Source organism: Atheta coriaria, unplaced genomic scaffold (genome assembly GCF_025399875.1).
Source record: "Atheta coriaria isolate IRGN ID8LTWV9N9 unplaced genomic scaffold, Caltech_Dcor_3.1 hic_scaffold_5_pilon, whole genome shotgun sequence".
Lineage (NCBI taxonomy): Eukaryota > Metazoa > Arthropoda > Insecta > Coleoptera > Staphylinidae > Dalotia > Dalotia coriaria.
This window is the reverse complement of record NW_027045447.1, coordinates 7,503,008-7,519,019: the sequence shown is the minus strand read 5'-3', so window position 1 is coordinate 7,519,019 and position 16,012 is coordinate 7,503,008. Positions and strand designations below refer to the sequence as shown.

Below are 16,012 nucleotides of genomic sequence, written 5' to 3'. Positions count from 1 at the left end.
GCTCTCCGTGCGCTTGCTTGTTTGTTAAATGGCATTACGACGACGTCGACAGACGCCCAGGGTATTGCCAACTGCGGACACCTTCTAAATCAGTTTTTACAACTCGAGCACGTCACTGGACTCGTAAAAATGATTCGAGCTTGATGTCAAAGTGCAGTTAAATTACAAAGCGCATGGTACAACCCAATCAATCAGCTGAAATAAAAAGAAATGAAAATTGAACAAAAATTATTTCTGTACATCGCAATCATTTTATTTTCATTTTTGGTAACATTAAGAATACTGGATAAGTACTGATATATTATTTCATTTATACACAAACATTTCGTTCAGTAATTATTACGTTTTTTCTTTATCATTGTTTAGTTAATATTTGACATTGATAGAACTTCAGCTCCGATGTTCTCGATTAAGATCGTATTCGTTTACGTTAGTAATTGTTTAGTAATTGTACGAGACAAAAGTATATCATTGAAATGAAGTATGTAATTGAATAAAATCAATACCATATTGATGAACATCGAACATTACAATGGATAACTGGTACATCAGTGCAAATGTTTTGCTTCTGCACATAGATTTTCTTAAATTCTTTCTCTGGTGAAATGATCATCCGGATGATTATTCGTTAATGTGTATCGTAATCCTATGATACAATGTCTCGTTAATTTTAGTCGCTTTATTCTCTAATAAATATAAAAATAAATAACTTATATTATATCATTATGTTTTATTACAAATATGTTTTTAGTCGATAATTATTGTTGTTTTGCTCATGCTGATATTTTTGTTTGCCATTGAAAACTTTTTCTCAGTAATTTTTTCTTTATTCATCGATTTCTATTCAGTTTTTCATTTATTTTACAGATGTATGATACAATCGGTCTGTACACATATAAAACAGTTAGTTGATTATTTTGGGTAGAGTTAACGCAAACAAAAGACAGTGGTTACGTGAAAGGAAAAAATTGAACACAATGATTGTGTTACGGCTTACTGCAATATGATACATATTTGCGTATTTATTTAACGTGTTTACTCTGGTTGCATTCGAAAGTACTCTTGTTTGTATCTAGTTACGTCAGCAATCAGTCTCAGTCTTTTCAACCGGATGTGTATACTTCGTCCTTATCTAGCGTTTATCTATGATACATTATTCACATGCTCTATGTACAAGTCATCTATTCGTGTCTCACTGTTGTTGTGTTGTATTTTTTTGTTTTGTTTTCCCAAAAATTACTTTACTTACAGCGTAATGATAATAATTTATACATATCCTTTCTGGTTAAATCGATATCGTTTCTTTCATATCCTGTATAATAACATTAATTAAATAGTTTATGATATCACACGTAATTTGCTTCGAGTTTTATATTCCTCATACGGTTTTTAGCACGTCCATGCAACGATTCTTCATTCTTTCGCGTTGATTGAGCAACCTCTCAAGCCGTATTACATCATCAGTCAAACCGTCGCTAGTTGTCTTGTTCAATAGGAACGTTAAGTCTTTGGTATGTTGTTTTCCGCTCGCCCCTCGCGGCGCGCCGGCGGGGGAAGTCGGAAGGTTTTGGCGTTAAGTGTTCGTCGGCGCGCTTACACGTCCGTGCCGCATCCCTCCTGATAGCCCTCGTCTGGCGAGCTGCGGTTGTGGCTGAGGGCGCGCTTCAAGGCGGTGACCGGCGGCAGCACGGGGACAGCACCCTTCTGCCACACGCGTATCGTCTTGGCGTTGGCGGGTGCCGCTGGCGCGCCTTTGGTGTCCGCCTTGGCGTCGACCATCGGAAGACCGTAGTCAGAGGGGTAACCGCCAGCTGACCGGCCGTTGGCGACATTTGCAGTCGCCGCAGGCCGATTGTGCTGCTGATGGTAGTCTTCGCCGTCGTTTGGATGTATTGCCTCGCCGATGATGGGTGTCTTGTCATCGTAGTGGAAGCCTGGGTTGGTGGCGCTCATGTGCCGCGCATTGTATCCATCAACATCAGCGCCCACTTCCCCCCAGATACCCGAAGGGTAGAGGGAATCTGCATTGCGACTGTATTCTCCACTTCCAGGCCTTTCTAGCGGTTCGACTGTGTATCCTTCTTCGCTGGTAGTAGCTGCCCCGGGTCCAACTTCTCCACTGCCCATCATTTTTGTATCGTTGATCAGATCCGGATTGTTGCCAGAGCCTGGTGATGGTGACACGAAACAGGAGCCTGGGTTCATGATGCTGCCATTGCCGTTGTAGTGTGCCGTCGTGTAGGAGATGTCATTCACGCGTGGTGGTTTCTGTACTGGATTGCAAAAGTTGAGATCGGTGGGTATCTTGCGCTCCGAGAACGAGGAGGTTTCAGTGGCGGGGTTGCTGGGTGAGATGGCGCCCTTGCCGTTGGGCGGCCCGCCGCCATTCACCACCGTCACAACCTCAATCTGGCCCGGTGTCTTACTCTCCGAGAAGGGCATGCGGCGCAGGCGGATTAGCAATACGAGGATCACCAGAAGGATGAATAGAATCAGAATCACCAACGCTGCACTCAACCCGGCGATTTGGCCGTTCCCGAGAGAGACCATTCCCGCCGAACGCATGCTAACGCGCAGCGTGAAGTTCGCTTCCGCATTTCCGGCACGATTCTCAGCCACGCAATAAAACTCGCTGGAATCAGTCTCGAGGGCATTGGTTAGTACCAAATTGCTTCGTTTTTCGAAGTGCCCCTCCTCGAAGATGAATATTTTCTGGTGCGTGCTGAATGCCGAATTGTTCACTAGTAGGCGCCCATTCCAGTACCAATTTATGTGCGCCATTGGGATGGCATTAGCTCGGCACATGATAGTAGCGTTGTCACCGGCCGTTGCTTCGATGTACCTGCTGACAGGCAGAATCTCCGGTTTGCATGCAAAATCGTCCACATGTAGTTCAGCGAATGTTTTATGAATGACCCGTTCCGGCCCACCACTGCAAACCGGTGCAATCGGATATGGGATATTATGATGCGTTAGCCATTCCTTGACCGGTCGCAGCCTGCAGTCGCAGTTCCACGGATTGTCGTGCAACTCGACGCCATGCAGCCGGCTAAGCGTTTCGACCGTGCGCGGTCTAAGATCCGAGAGTCTGTTGCCGTTCAGTTTCAACGATTCCAGTAATTCGATTCCTTCGAAAGCCTTTGGCGCCACCACCTGCAGTTCACAGTTGGACAGGTCCAACTTGACCAAACCCGGTACTGTCTGAAATGCATGGCCGTCGATCTTCTGAATGGGGTTGTGGGAGAGGATTAGATCGCGTAAGAAGGGCACGTCTTGGAACGTCCCCGCTGGGATGGCCGTCAGCAGATTGTAGGACAAGTCCAGCTCGATGAGGTTGGTCAGGCCACGAAAGGCCAAGTCATCAATTTGGCCAATGCGACAGCTCCGCAGAAAAACGCGTTGCAGATTGAGCAATCCCGCACGCACGAACGTCTCTCGCGGAAGGATCTGTAGATTGTTCCCGGATAGATCCAACACTTGCGTCTCAGCATCGACGCTTTCCGGAATTGTAATAAGCGCACGATCGGTGCACTCCACGGTTTGCTTACCACCCTTCCATTTGCACGTGCACACTGCGGGACACTGTCCGCCCATGCCGCCGCACGTATCCAGAACCACTGCTAGCACCAGCGTCACCAGCAGCCACAGCGGGCCGCGTCCACTCGTCTTCCGAGTCATAGCACCACACACAATCCGATTTTATATTCCACCACGTCGGACGTCCGTAACGACCGATACCGTAAAGTTCGCACTCAACTGCTTTGGCATACTAATCGATTGATTACTCCACATCGGCTTTGATCACGCATTTATTATTAGGTTGTCATTAATTGCTCCCTAATTGGGGTGACCCAATAAGAGATGTATTTGTGTCGCACTGAATCCACGAAACACACACCTCTGCTGTACACTCTCAACTGGCAACGGAGCGCGCACTAGGGGTCCGCACGTACACGTTACCGCGCGGGCGTTCGCTCGTTGACTGACTGAAAGCGGCGAAGAACTCCGGAGTCGGCCTGCTCCGATGCCGCCGCGCTACTCTCTCTCTTTTGCGCCCTCCACCGCGGCGCCGGTTGCGCACTAGTTCAGAAGTAACCACCGCATCACCGTACTGATTTTTGTGCTTCGACCCCCTCGCCTCGTGCACACTCAATACACCCTTGCGCCGATAACTGCCGCACGTACGCGCGTTGTTACAACTTCGTTCTTACGCTAATTTCACCTGTGCGAGCAAAATGAGAGAAAAACTAGTTTACGACTTGGTCGACTCAGACGACCTATAGCATTTAAACGCTGGAGAGCATGATATATTAGTATCGATGGGGACATCCCACAACCGACAACGGAATGGAACGAGTGTGTGCGGTTGAGTGCAGGAACGCCGCAGCAGGTTTATCGAAAAAGCGTACATGCACGATGGCAGCCTTCGAGGCTTATAAATATTAATGAAGTTTCTGTCTTTCTGAAACATGCACCGGATGCGTCCGAGACCTGAGTTGGAGCCGGAGCGGAGAGCGGACAATTACACATTCCCGAAAAAGGGGCCGGCGCGCATTTGAATTATTAAATTATTAAATTCCACGACGCATTTAATGAATACGCTCTGTCGATATCAGCCAATACCCTACTACCTACTAGACTACTCCACAATCGTATTTAGCACACACAGCAGCCTACTGAAAAGTTAATCGCAAAATTCGTCGAATACCACGTAAGGTATTTACTATTTTACTATACTAGTTGGGTTTCTCATACCTGAATGAACAAAGCAGACCATTCAAAAAATTGCAATAACGTGAGTGCGAACGTCCGGGGTACCAGTCATCCCAAAACCTACTTAAGCACAGGAAACACCCTATAGAATGTATACAACAAACTAAATCATGTTGTTGCACGCGGCGAATGGTCGCAAACCTGAATAAAACTGTCACAAACCTGTGACAATTGATGGTGTGAAGCGAAAAATTCACCTCGAGGGTGACAATCGGTCGTAAACAGTTTAAGGGACTTTATTTACGATGCGTGAAGCCGTCAATAACTAATTTCACCTGGAAAGGGCCGATATGATGAGATTAATACATTGATAAAGATTCAAATCCAAACGTGAGGGTTGTGCGAATGTAGAGATTAGATTTCAGACACTTCCTACGGAATCGGATAATAATTCTATGCTACTAACATAAATAATAAATACAAAACAAAATTTAAAATATGCCGAGTTGTGTTTTGCTGTTGATGTTGTTGCTGGGGATATAAGTGGTTATTTATAAGTCGAAACGCGACGAAGGAAACAATGTGCCTGCGCTAGTTTTCCAACCGGCGTGGAGCTTAAAGAGCGACTAATGTGTGTTTACCTCCGACCCAAAGTCCTTGCGCACGGCGGCGCAGAAAAAACAGCTCGCCACCCTATCCAAGTAGTACTGAGGTAGCGTGAGTAGTAAAGGTATTAGAATATTTAAATATAAAAAAACGGTCACACACACTTGTATATACGACCTCGGCGGCTGCGGTGCTCGCATTTTCCGAACCGAAGCACGTTCCTACTCTTTACTACCCTCTCGCAACACGCGGCGCGGAACTCTGACCTACCGTCGACGCCGATTAAATTTTCAGCGGTCCGTCGAGGTGCTGCAGCTATTTTCGCCCGCGAGCGGACGGGGACGTTTAGAGGCACTCATCTACGTTGACATTTTATTAGTTACTAGGATCATGTAACATTAAAGCTTGTAAGAGTTGTAAGAGTTTTGATCCGATGATGGAGAGGATATAAGTTGTACCGATTTCTACTCGACAATAACAAGATATTTTTGTGTTGTGTTGTAGCGTGAGAGTGCAGTTGAGAAAAAAATAATACCAACTGCACTCGGGCATTGGCTAGTGAGCGTGTGTTAATTTATAAATTCGAAGGACGAACGCGGCCGCGACCGGATGTCGCGCACACCGCACAAGACACACACCGACGTGGCCGTAGAGTGTGTGGAATCGATTCTTCGGTCCGAGGAGCGCGTGAGAGCTGAGTGGTCGACGGTGCGTGTCCGGTCGGACCACGTTCACGATGTTGTCGGGATTTTATTGCTCGTCCATCGGCGGGGCCCTTAATTTCCACTTCATTAATTAAGCATTACGTCGGCGCGTGGTACTGTAATGAATTTATGCCTGGACGTCGGTATCGACATAGACGTCATGATCATCGGTTCTTTATTTGACCAAATTGTTCGATATTTATAGATATGTGTCATGTTAGTTGTGACGATTAATCTTTAACCACAACTAGCGAATATGTAAATATTGCTCGTATATTCAAGGCGAATGAGAAATCTATTTTTGACTTATGTAGATTTCAGCAGCACGAGTTCAAAGTTTGTAACGTTTTGTATCGAAGTATTGTGTTGCGCGCGGATAATGGTGGGCGGTATGAAAAATTCATAAAACGCTCTAACCGTAAGTAAGCCGGCGATATGTGTACCCACTTTCGACCATTAGCGCCACTCGCAAAGAATGCCTACGTACATTTTGTCTGCTGTGGTGTTAAAAGATAGGGGATGCACGATTTAAATCTGAGCGCTGTGCATTCTCGGCATTCGCTGGAGGTCTGACACATATTTAGCATTTTTAGCGCGCGGTATTTTGATGTGGCTGTGTGTGTTGTATTTTGCACGAGACAAGAATGAAATACGTTCGCTGTGGAATTCAAGCATATGTGCATGTGGTTAATTCGGCGTGAAGTGTACACTTTTCTGGAAGGCACAAAAGAATATCAGAATCTCATTAAATCCACTTTGGCGTAGACATCTTCAACACGAGCGCTTCTATATCATTTCCAGTTTAGATTTAAATGATGTTTGGCAATTTAGCAGCGGATGAAAAAAAATGGAATGCGAGGCTTAGAGTAGACGCAAAGGTATGTGAGCATGTGGGGTACCCATGGTTATAATCATTTGCTGAATGAATAAGGTATGCCCACCCATACAATGCGGACGAACACGTCTTGTGGAATTCTTGTAATCGCCGGTTGGATGAACGAGCGAGATGTGTGTGAGTGCATTGTATGCGCATGAAAAGGAAGCGGCGAGGTTCGTATCCAGGAGAGAGCCCATTCAGCTACCTCGCTTGTGGAGTCGGAGAGCAAGTCGTGGAGCTTGTGAGCTCTTTAGCCGCGACTCCGGATGCTCCGCACATAAAATACACACGCAGACGACAACATGTACGTCCCTAGAGCCAACTGCATCAGAAGAAGTGAACTGCACTGAACGAGTAACAAGCTTTGCGGATGGGTCTCCCGGTGCGTGTGTCATTGATGGTATGTGTGTGAGTATGTTGGGTTGATCTCTTCGAGTCATCGCAGTCAACGCACGGTCGGTTCCCAGGTAAAGTCGGCGTAGAAATTGCATTCGGGCACCGGTTCCACCAGCCGCCGAAGGTATTTTTCAAAACTTATTTGTGTTGGCATTGCCGTGTGGGCAGGCGGAACGCAGAATGCCACCTACGCGACTCCGAAAAGATCGTACGGGATTATTTCTTTGTTACGCGCGGGCGGCCTTTTGTCGATACATTTGGCACTAAATACGCTCACGCGGTCACGTAAGTCCAACCGGCTCGCAATGACAAATTACAAACGCGATTGTGATTTATTAACGACTATAAATTTGCGCTAGCCGGATCGAAATTTCAACTTTTCGGTACAATAAAGACGTTTAACGTGTTTGGCGTTATGCGCGCGTGTTGGTGTGAAGGATAATAAAATCTCCAAGTCGACATTCCAGTTAAGCGCTGTAGAGATGCTCGCGAACGAGATAATATTTGAAGAGGGTTAATTAACACAAGATAACAATGACGTCGCGGTCGGTGCGAGCCGACCGATTAAAAACTACTTCCTGTGTACATAACACGGCTCTCGTAACTCTTTTCAGGTGTGTGCGATGTGCTGCGGTTTCGAGGTCTCTCTGGCATCCGGAGGCGGCGCTCGACGCTGGTTTTAACGCTCCGACACCGGCGTCGTATTTGTTTACAGCGCATTGTTATAAACCGGGATTAATTAAACTCTATTATGAACACCACACCACGCTACACTCTAAATTCTATATGGTATACTGATTGATAAAAATTTTTGAATTTTAACCCGTAAATTTACAAAAATCAATAATTTTACACAAAATTTTTGTATTTTGATATTGCTGTTTTTACCTAAAGAATAATATAAGTATTTGGTGGAGGCGTTCGATAGATATGCGTACAAAGCACGCGGAGTGAGGTCAAAATATCAATTTATCATTTCGCGTGCCCGCGCCGAACTAATAATAATTTTCGCCGCTTTTCCCCCGCAAAACCAGCGCCGCGTACAACAATTTCTACGGACGCGCTCATTCTCTCGATCATTTCGATTGTCCTCAGCGCGCGAACGTGAAACGAGAGCACGAATCCATTGCTTTCCTTTACTTTCGCCCAAAATGTGCTCTCCTATGATGAAGAACAGAACAAGCAGCAAAGAAGCTTATACAGAGTACTGCAACACCACAGAATAATTACTATAATTGTAAATTGTGTAAATTACTAGAGTACTATCAGGTATTGTATGTTAATTTTAGAAATTCACGATAAATAATTATTTTACGTGTATATTGTTATAGAAATTGTATTTTTGTTAACATGCTGTATATATAAAGTCGAGGGATTCTAATACTTTGCCGGAGTGTTAAAAGCGATGAGAATTCTATATCGACGCGACTTTGTTCAGCCCTGGCTGAAGAAAGAGCGTCGCAGCACAAATGTCAACGGCGCCCGCTATTGTTTTGATCTTATCAATAGTATTATTATTAGTCATGCCGGCTTCGAAATGAGTTCATTTCCATTGTCTGACAAACTAAATAACAATTATATCGACTTGGAGTTGCGAATTGATTGCGTTGCGGTTGGTAATTAATTTTAAATATTTTCAGGGTTAATTACCCTGAACGCGATACAGGCAAAAATGAAACGGGGTTGTGTTTTTCTACGCCGCGAATAAATTTCTTGCAATGGTTGCGCACTTATCTAATTTGCTCCGAGACGAATAAATTTGGATCCTAATCAACTTCTTTCAATATTTGACTTACGTAAAGTCTTCATTGTCGAGCCTTAAAAAACTCACAACTTTTCTTTTTTATGTTATTTATTTTCTAAATGTAATTGTTATTCAAGTAAATCTCGGCGTGTGCAGCGGCTCGTCATCCTCATCAGGCACAGAAAAAGCTTCGAAATCTCCGCGAGGTTTTAATTAAAGCCTTCAATTATGTAAATTAGACGCGCAACAAAAAGAAAACGCGCGAGCGTTTCAGAAGCCTGTAGGCATGCCAAAAACAAGAAAAAAAAAACGTAACCCGACTGGAATATTTTGACTTTGACTTTTGGAGTAGTTAATTTATTTATGGGACCACCGTTCCAATTCATTAAAATTCATCGAGGAATTGTTTTCGTCACACCCACCAATTACACGCTGCGAGCGCCTCACCTTGCCCTCCTTGTCAGTCGCCTCCATTCATCGTTTCACGTTTGCATTGCGCGTGAATGCATTCGGTGTAGTACGCGCCTTCACTCAGGTACACACAGGTAGCGACGTGAAGGTCTTAAGGAGAAACTTCCTTAAGAACTCGTCTTTAAGGGGACCCTCAAGAGTTATAATGGTTTCATTATTACCTGCTGGGCCGTTCTTGTAGCCCCAGGAAGCTATAAATAAATCTACAAACTTAAATTAACGAAATCCGGAGCGGCGTTGACACATCACCACATACAGTATGTTTGTAACAAATAAAATCTTACATTTTTGCACGTTGTGTATAACTTCTCACCTAGAGTTATTTCCGGCGTGCCACTCTCGGTGACCAATAAACGCCTTTACTATCGGAAGGGTTCGCTCTAATTAAAAACCACAACGCGACGGGGTTTAACTTAGGTTAGTTAGTCACGGCCGTAATTATCTCGTAAAGTAAGGCAAATAACGCAAGCCGGGAAGGCTGCGCGAGTTTAGGGGCGGTAATCGTATGGGGAGATTCGTAAAACCCGAAAAACGTGCTCGCTGCTACAACCAGGAGAAGTAGGGAACTAAAGCTTCGTCTTAAATGTGACCGAGACGAATGTGCGGCAAGTTGTGCGAGAGTATGTTGGAGGAATATAAAAATGGCAGAAAGACGAGGTTGTATTGTGTATTGCGCTACGCCGGAGCTCGTAACTGACAAGTGAGGAGAGGAACAACTTTGTTGCAGACACCACCAGACAGTTTACTTCGAAATACATACACATCCATCCACATGGAATACTGAGTTGGTTTTAACAACTTCGTTATCAACGTATCCTGTAAAACCTAAGCGAATCAATATGATCGCATGGGGCTTATAATGAAAGTTTGTAAATTTGCACGTTGCAATAAAACCAGAGATGCCATACTCAAGATAAAGGTGCAAACGAACAAAGCTGATAATTATGATTAAATCGTGCATCCGGTTGGGCGCATTAAAAACATGTTTCTTTGCATCGTAATCGCGGAGTAATGGTTTCCTGTTCTCTGCGACTTGTACGTGAGGGCCAAGGCGGACGAGTAAGAAGTGAGACGCGAGTACAGGACCGTGGGTTCATTCGTTATGACCCACAATGCCCACGAGAGTTTAAACCATCGTTTTATGCGCTGTACTCACGGCGGAGATTAATATGATTAACTTACCCTGTGTTTTATAAATTATCATACTTAGCACGCGGAGCAATTAAATTTTTACAGCTCCCCGCATAAAATTCCAACGTTTTATTATCCAATGATCGTGTAGATGGCAATTAATTTCAACAGTTATCTATTGTAACCAAACTTAATCCATTGGCAAAATGAAACAATGCGCAATGATGACGTAAATCTAATTTGAACAAAGGTGGATGATAAATCCGAGAAGTTTGCGTCCACACACATCTACACGCGTTAAGTGATTAAGGAATTCAATGAGGACCTCGTCGCCGAACGGGCAAACTTGCTAATCGCACTCCTTTAATTTCCCGATTAAGGTGATCCGCATCGGTTTTGGTAATCTATACCCTATAGGCTATATATATACCTACGACAAAAGTGTGGCTCCCTCCGTGTCCACCCACCACCAGCATTCGTAGAAAGATCCGAAACTATTTCGCTCTCACCACCAAAACTAAGACAGGCACAATTCCCCATTCCTCGCAAACCCCGACGCGCATCCAGAATGCTAACGACGCGGAGCGTTTAACTCTGGGAATTCGGACTGAAATTGATGTCCATTTATCCTCCTCCGAGTACAATCGCGCTCGAATCCTGCGCTGAAAAGGACCCACACTCCGACACTCCGATGCTTCAGCTAAGTGGTCATCAGGAGACAAGTAACGCAAACGTTGTGTGCTTTAAAATGTTAATTAAAACTACCCTTTAGTGCTTTAGTTGTCCAGATATCGCTTGTTGATCGGCTGTATCATAACAATCCGACGCGGCATTTATAAGACGCTGGCGGGCGTCGGTATCGTCGTATTCGCTATAATCGATAAAGTTTCGCCTGCCAAAGTTTTGGGTCTCTCGTATTAATAGCCTTTTCCCTTGACGTATCTCTGTTTCGAAGTAAACTAGACGAGCGGCGTGCCCTAAAGTCTGCGCACGCCGCACGCTGCAGTCACACTCGGTGAGCTTATAAAGTTTTAACTAATAAGTAAACTTGCGTCGAGACACCCACGACACATCCAGCCCACATTCGTGTATCGAGAACAAGCCGCTGTGAATCTTGCTAATTGTATTACCCTCTTTTTTCATCCGGAGTAATAACTAAATTGAGCAAATTTACTCGCTGCAGGAGTTATTTAGTTATAGTTAGTCACTTTCTTGGAAAATTGTTTGGCGAATTCTCAACTAATCATGCAATCGTGTTTATTTTTTATGCTTCTGCGTCAAATCAACGCGAAACGTTTCGGAATGTTTTCAGCGTTTAGTGTTTTTTGGTTACTGTCTGCAGGTTTAGAATGTAGTCTGCGATTGCTAAGTTCGTCTGGCTGTTAACGAAATTAATAACCTTTATAAATCATTAATGCGTGCAGGGTACGGTTCGTTTCATTACCTTTCGTTTATGCAGAGACGCGCGAAAAAAAAGCCACGTTATTCATAGCTGTCTGTCTTGGAACATCGTTACGAGCAATCGTAAACGAAATTGTTATTAATTAAACATGTGTGGTCGACCGACTAGTAAATCACTGCCATATGCATAAAAACTTAGAACTATTAGAAACTATTTTTACGAAAATAATAATTTAATGTCTAGGCATTAAAATAACTGTTTTTTTTTTCGTTCTATGAGTAGTTACATATTATGTAAGTTTTTGCACGCATGTCATCTATTTAATCGTGTGTTGCTAAATAGCAAAGAGTAATTTTCCAAGTTTCTTACGCGTTCATCAACCCATCAACTCCAGCGTGCGGCACACGACGAAGAAGACAAATGCGAAGGCACGCAATCGATATATGTGAGGTAATTATGTTTCGCGCACCACGAATGGTATATGTCTAAGCGATCGTTTAATTTTTTTACTCGTCGCTTTCTTCCGCGGTTTTTTATACATTCCTCGAACACGCGCACACGCCATGTAGTTTCCGTATAGTTTGGCAAATGACGGACCTCGCGCTTGTCTTCGGCTATGACTGGCGGGCAGAAGTAATTAGGGAAACGTCGAGTTAAATGTGAGTAATGCCCGAAACGGACGCGCGCTTTCCTGTCAGGATTAATGTTTTGCGGAAAGCTGCCGCTGAATATTCGTGGTGGTGTATTGAATTACGCGCCGCAAACAAAATACATATTTAACTAAATTTCACTCTTTAAAGTTTCTGCTGCGCCTAGTTTTGAAAGTTTTCTGAGTGATGTACGGAATAGAATTAAATCTTTATTCGTTTTGTACCGCAAAGTAACAAATGAATCGCGGTTTTATTTATATTTTGGGGTTTTTGGGGGTTGAAGAGACGCACACGTGTTTATTTCGAGCGAAAGCGAGTGATGGCGTGTGCGATGATATTAAATGAAAGCGCCGTGAACGTTGAAAGGTGAAAATAACTCGCATATGATGGGTTGCGTTTGTGTGTTGCGAGTTGTTTTGTTTGCCGTGGATGTTGGTACGTTGAAGGGCGAGACTTTTCCTCTTTTCCTCCGTCGCGCATAACTGATACACGCACCCTTGGCACTCACACCAAGCACGTGCGAAGGAGCGCACGTAAGCAGCAGTACCAGGTGCGGGGGTGGCTTGAAAGGGTAGAGCGCGCGCGCGCGCGATGTATGTGACAGCTCACTCTAAGGTTGGCACCCGCGAGGGGTGCCACCTTTCGAGGTGGAAGGTGCACACACGCTGATGAAATGCCCCGCTTGGGTGTATATGGTGTACTTGTTTTATAGAGTGCTAAATAACACGCGCGGCAGTGGTGCTGGTGGCTGAGCGGAACTCCGGACCCACCGAAATTCTTTTTCCCCGCTGTTCATATGTTACCGACTGTTATTTATCGATTTAACCTCTCTCTTCGGCCGCCCCCTGCGCGCACGTGCCGCCCTGGCGCGCCGACATGCCAAATACACAATCTACGCGCTCGGTTATAATTTCCAAGTTTCGCGTTGTTCCCATCCTCTTAACCCACCGCCCGGAAGAAGTGATTTTTCAACCTGGGCGTATTTACAAATCAATTGTAATGCGCCGCTTGCCAGAAACAAACTTTATGTATAACTCATACAAATAATATTTGTGAAAATATTTTATTACTTTTATGGCAATATTAATATTTGAGTTGATTTTTGTTGGGTCTGATGTGGGCGTTATTAAAAATGACGTGTTTAAAACACGTGGAGAAACGCCACGGGAATATACATCGGGTCCCATTAGCATCATCGTAAGTAAATCCGACACGAGATTAAAAATGGCAAACATGATTTTCAGCGGTGCGTGCGCCCTGAATATTTCATTCTAATTTGTCAGAGCGCATACCGAATTTCATTCATATTTGTGTCCGGGATGCCATCAAATTAAATTTTCTTGTGATGATGATGATCTCTGCGCATGTGCACTAGCAGTGAAGCCTTTACTGGGCGGAGCTATATCCATAATATTTTTGTATTAAAATCTCCCTGCGAAGGCATTAATTGTGAAATGAGCGGAGATAATTTGCGGTTTCCTTTCTGAGAGCCAGGCCGCAACTGCGGCTCGGGATGATTTTTAAAATGACCGGATATTCGCTCATAAGTAGGAGAATAAACCCTCATCCGCGATCGTCATCGGCATGTTCGTTTAACATTTAAACGACCGCAAATGCCAGCCAACGAGAGGGTGCTGCGCGCCAGATCGAATGGGCTGTGGGCCGGCGAAACGCAGATGCGTTCCGAAATAATAAACCTAAAACGTAATGACACACGCTTAGAGTGTTCTTTGCTTTAATGTGCTCGCATTGCAAAAGCCACATGCGAACATTGTTTCGTTAATTTGCATGTTACCCACTCCCTCCTCCAAAACGCGTTCTCTCCGGCCGTCCATGGTAGTTTACAGTTTGCAGGTTTGTAACTTTCGGTTCGGTTAGACAATTTCGCTTCGTTCGACTGGACCGCTAAAACTATAATTTAATTGAACTTTATGCGGGAGCCCCAATGTTTATGAATTTCGTTTTGTGGGGTGGTGTGCGAGAGGGTGGCGGTTGTGCGGTGTTACTGCCTTTGGCGCTTTACTCGCTGTTCTTGCTCGTTGGTAGCGGTAGCACGCGCAAATATAAGGGTGTGCGTCTGGGTCATATTTACAAAGCGGTTGCATCTGGGGTTCGCCACACTCGGCCTGCGCAATTATCCACCCTGCGCTGTGTTCGCACGTTGTAATGTGGCGTAAACACATGCGTATCTACGCTGCATGGGGATGTAGCACCTGTGCGGAAATACTATCAGGGGAATCATCAAAATATTTATTCTTAAAAGGCGGAAAAAACGCTTTATTTTCATAAATTTGCTCCGCCCTACAATGGAACCACGCATGCGCGTAACCATAACCTAACTTATAGACTACTAGTGAACGTCAAATCAACAAAGCATGAATTCTTACAATATAAGTGTATACTTTGTAACATCATTCATAGAGTACCGTAATTATAGTACGAGCAGTTCGTTCCTAATTTCCGTTTATTCGCTTACATAAAAGTTTTACGCGCACGTCCATCGCTCACAGCCGGGTTCATGACGTTGAGAAAAAAATACTGTAAAGTTATAATTACCATCCGGAGAATATGAGCTATTAATGTTTACTTTCAGTACTTACAATGACGGTCGACACGCGACGTGGAAATGTCCCGTGTCGGCGATTATCGACGCAATGTTGACACGAGCTGTCTTTAACACTGCAACTGGCAAATGATTGTCATCAGCTAAAATTGTAAGACGTATTTGTCACTATTACTGAAAAATGAATCCAAATATTGACATTCAGACCATGTAATACTATATATTTAATACCATCACTTTTTGCATTTCTGTCAGTGCATAAAAAACTATTTACTGCACTAGTGCATAAACCATATACACCTTTTGATTGATTGAATACATAATAATAAGTTGGTTTTTTTATTATGACAGCACTTTATATAAACAGGTGAAAATAAAAAAAAAGTGGCGCCCCAAAGCAGGGCACGAAATGCCAGCTCGCGTTACGCACGCATTAATGGCTTTCATAATGGAGCAATTTGGAATAAATTTCGTGTCGATGCCGGCTGGCATATATCATCCTACCACGCAAACTAACCTTATTTATACACACTTAAAGCGCACCCGAGTGAACGCGCCGCGTGTATTCACATATTCATATTCGTATTCGTCAAAGTTCCAAAAATTCCGAATGTATTCCTATGGTGACGTGACTGCTAGGCCAATATGTGTGCGGGATAAGCGATTTGAAACATCTTGCGCTTCAGAGGAGGCGCGTACTTTTGTACTTTTGCGGATAATGAAGTATGCGAACGCACGAGAAGACGGGAAATAGG

The 16,012-nt window shown here is 44.2% G+C and overlaps 2 protein-coding genes across 5 annotated transcripts in view; one reads left to right on the top strand and one right to left on the bottom strand.

The window, feature by feature from the left end:
- Positions 1-16,012, top strand: part of Yip1d1 (Yip1 domain-containing 1) — a 148,522-nt gene that overhangs the window by 75,296 nt on the left and 57,214 nt on the right. The gene's annotated exons all lie outside the window — the stretch shown is intronic.
- Positions 229-4,019, bottom strand: kek1 (kekkon 1). Its single transcript, XM_065303096.1, has one exon. The coding sequence runs from the start codon at positions 3,676-3,678 to the stop codon at positions 1,594-1,596; it is 2,085 nt and encodes a 694-aa protein (XP_065159168.1). The 5' UTR covers positions 3,679-4,019; the 3' UTR covers positions 229-1,593.

What these genes read in the sequence shown, in the direction of transcription:
- kek1 (XM_065303096.1), bottom strand. Translation starts at nt 3,678, where the DNA reads ATGACTCGGAAGACGAGTGGACGCGGCCCGCTGTGGCTGCTGGTGACG.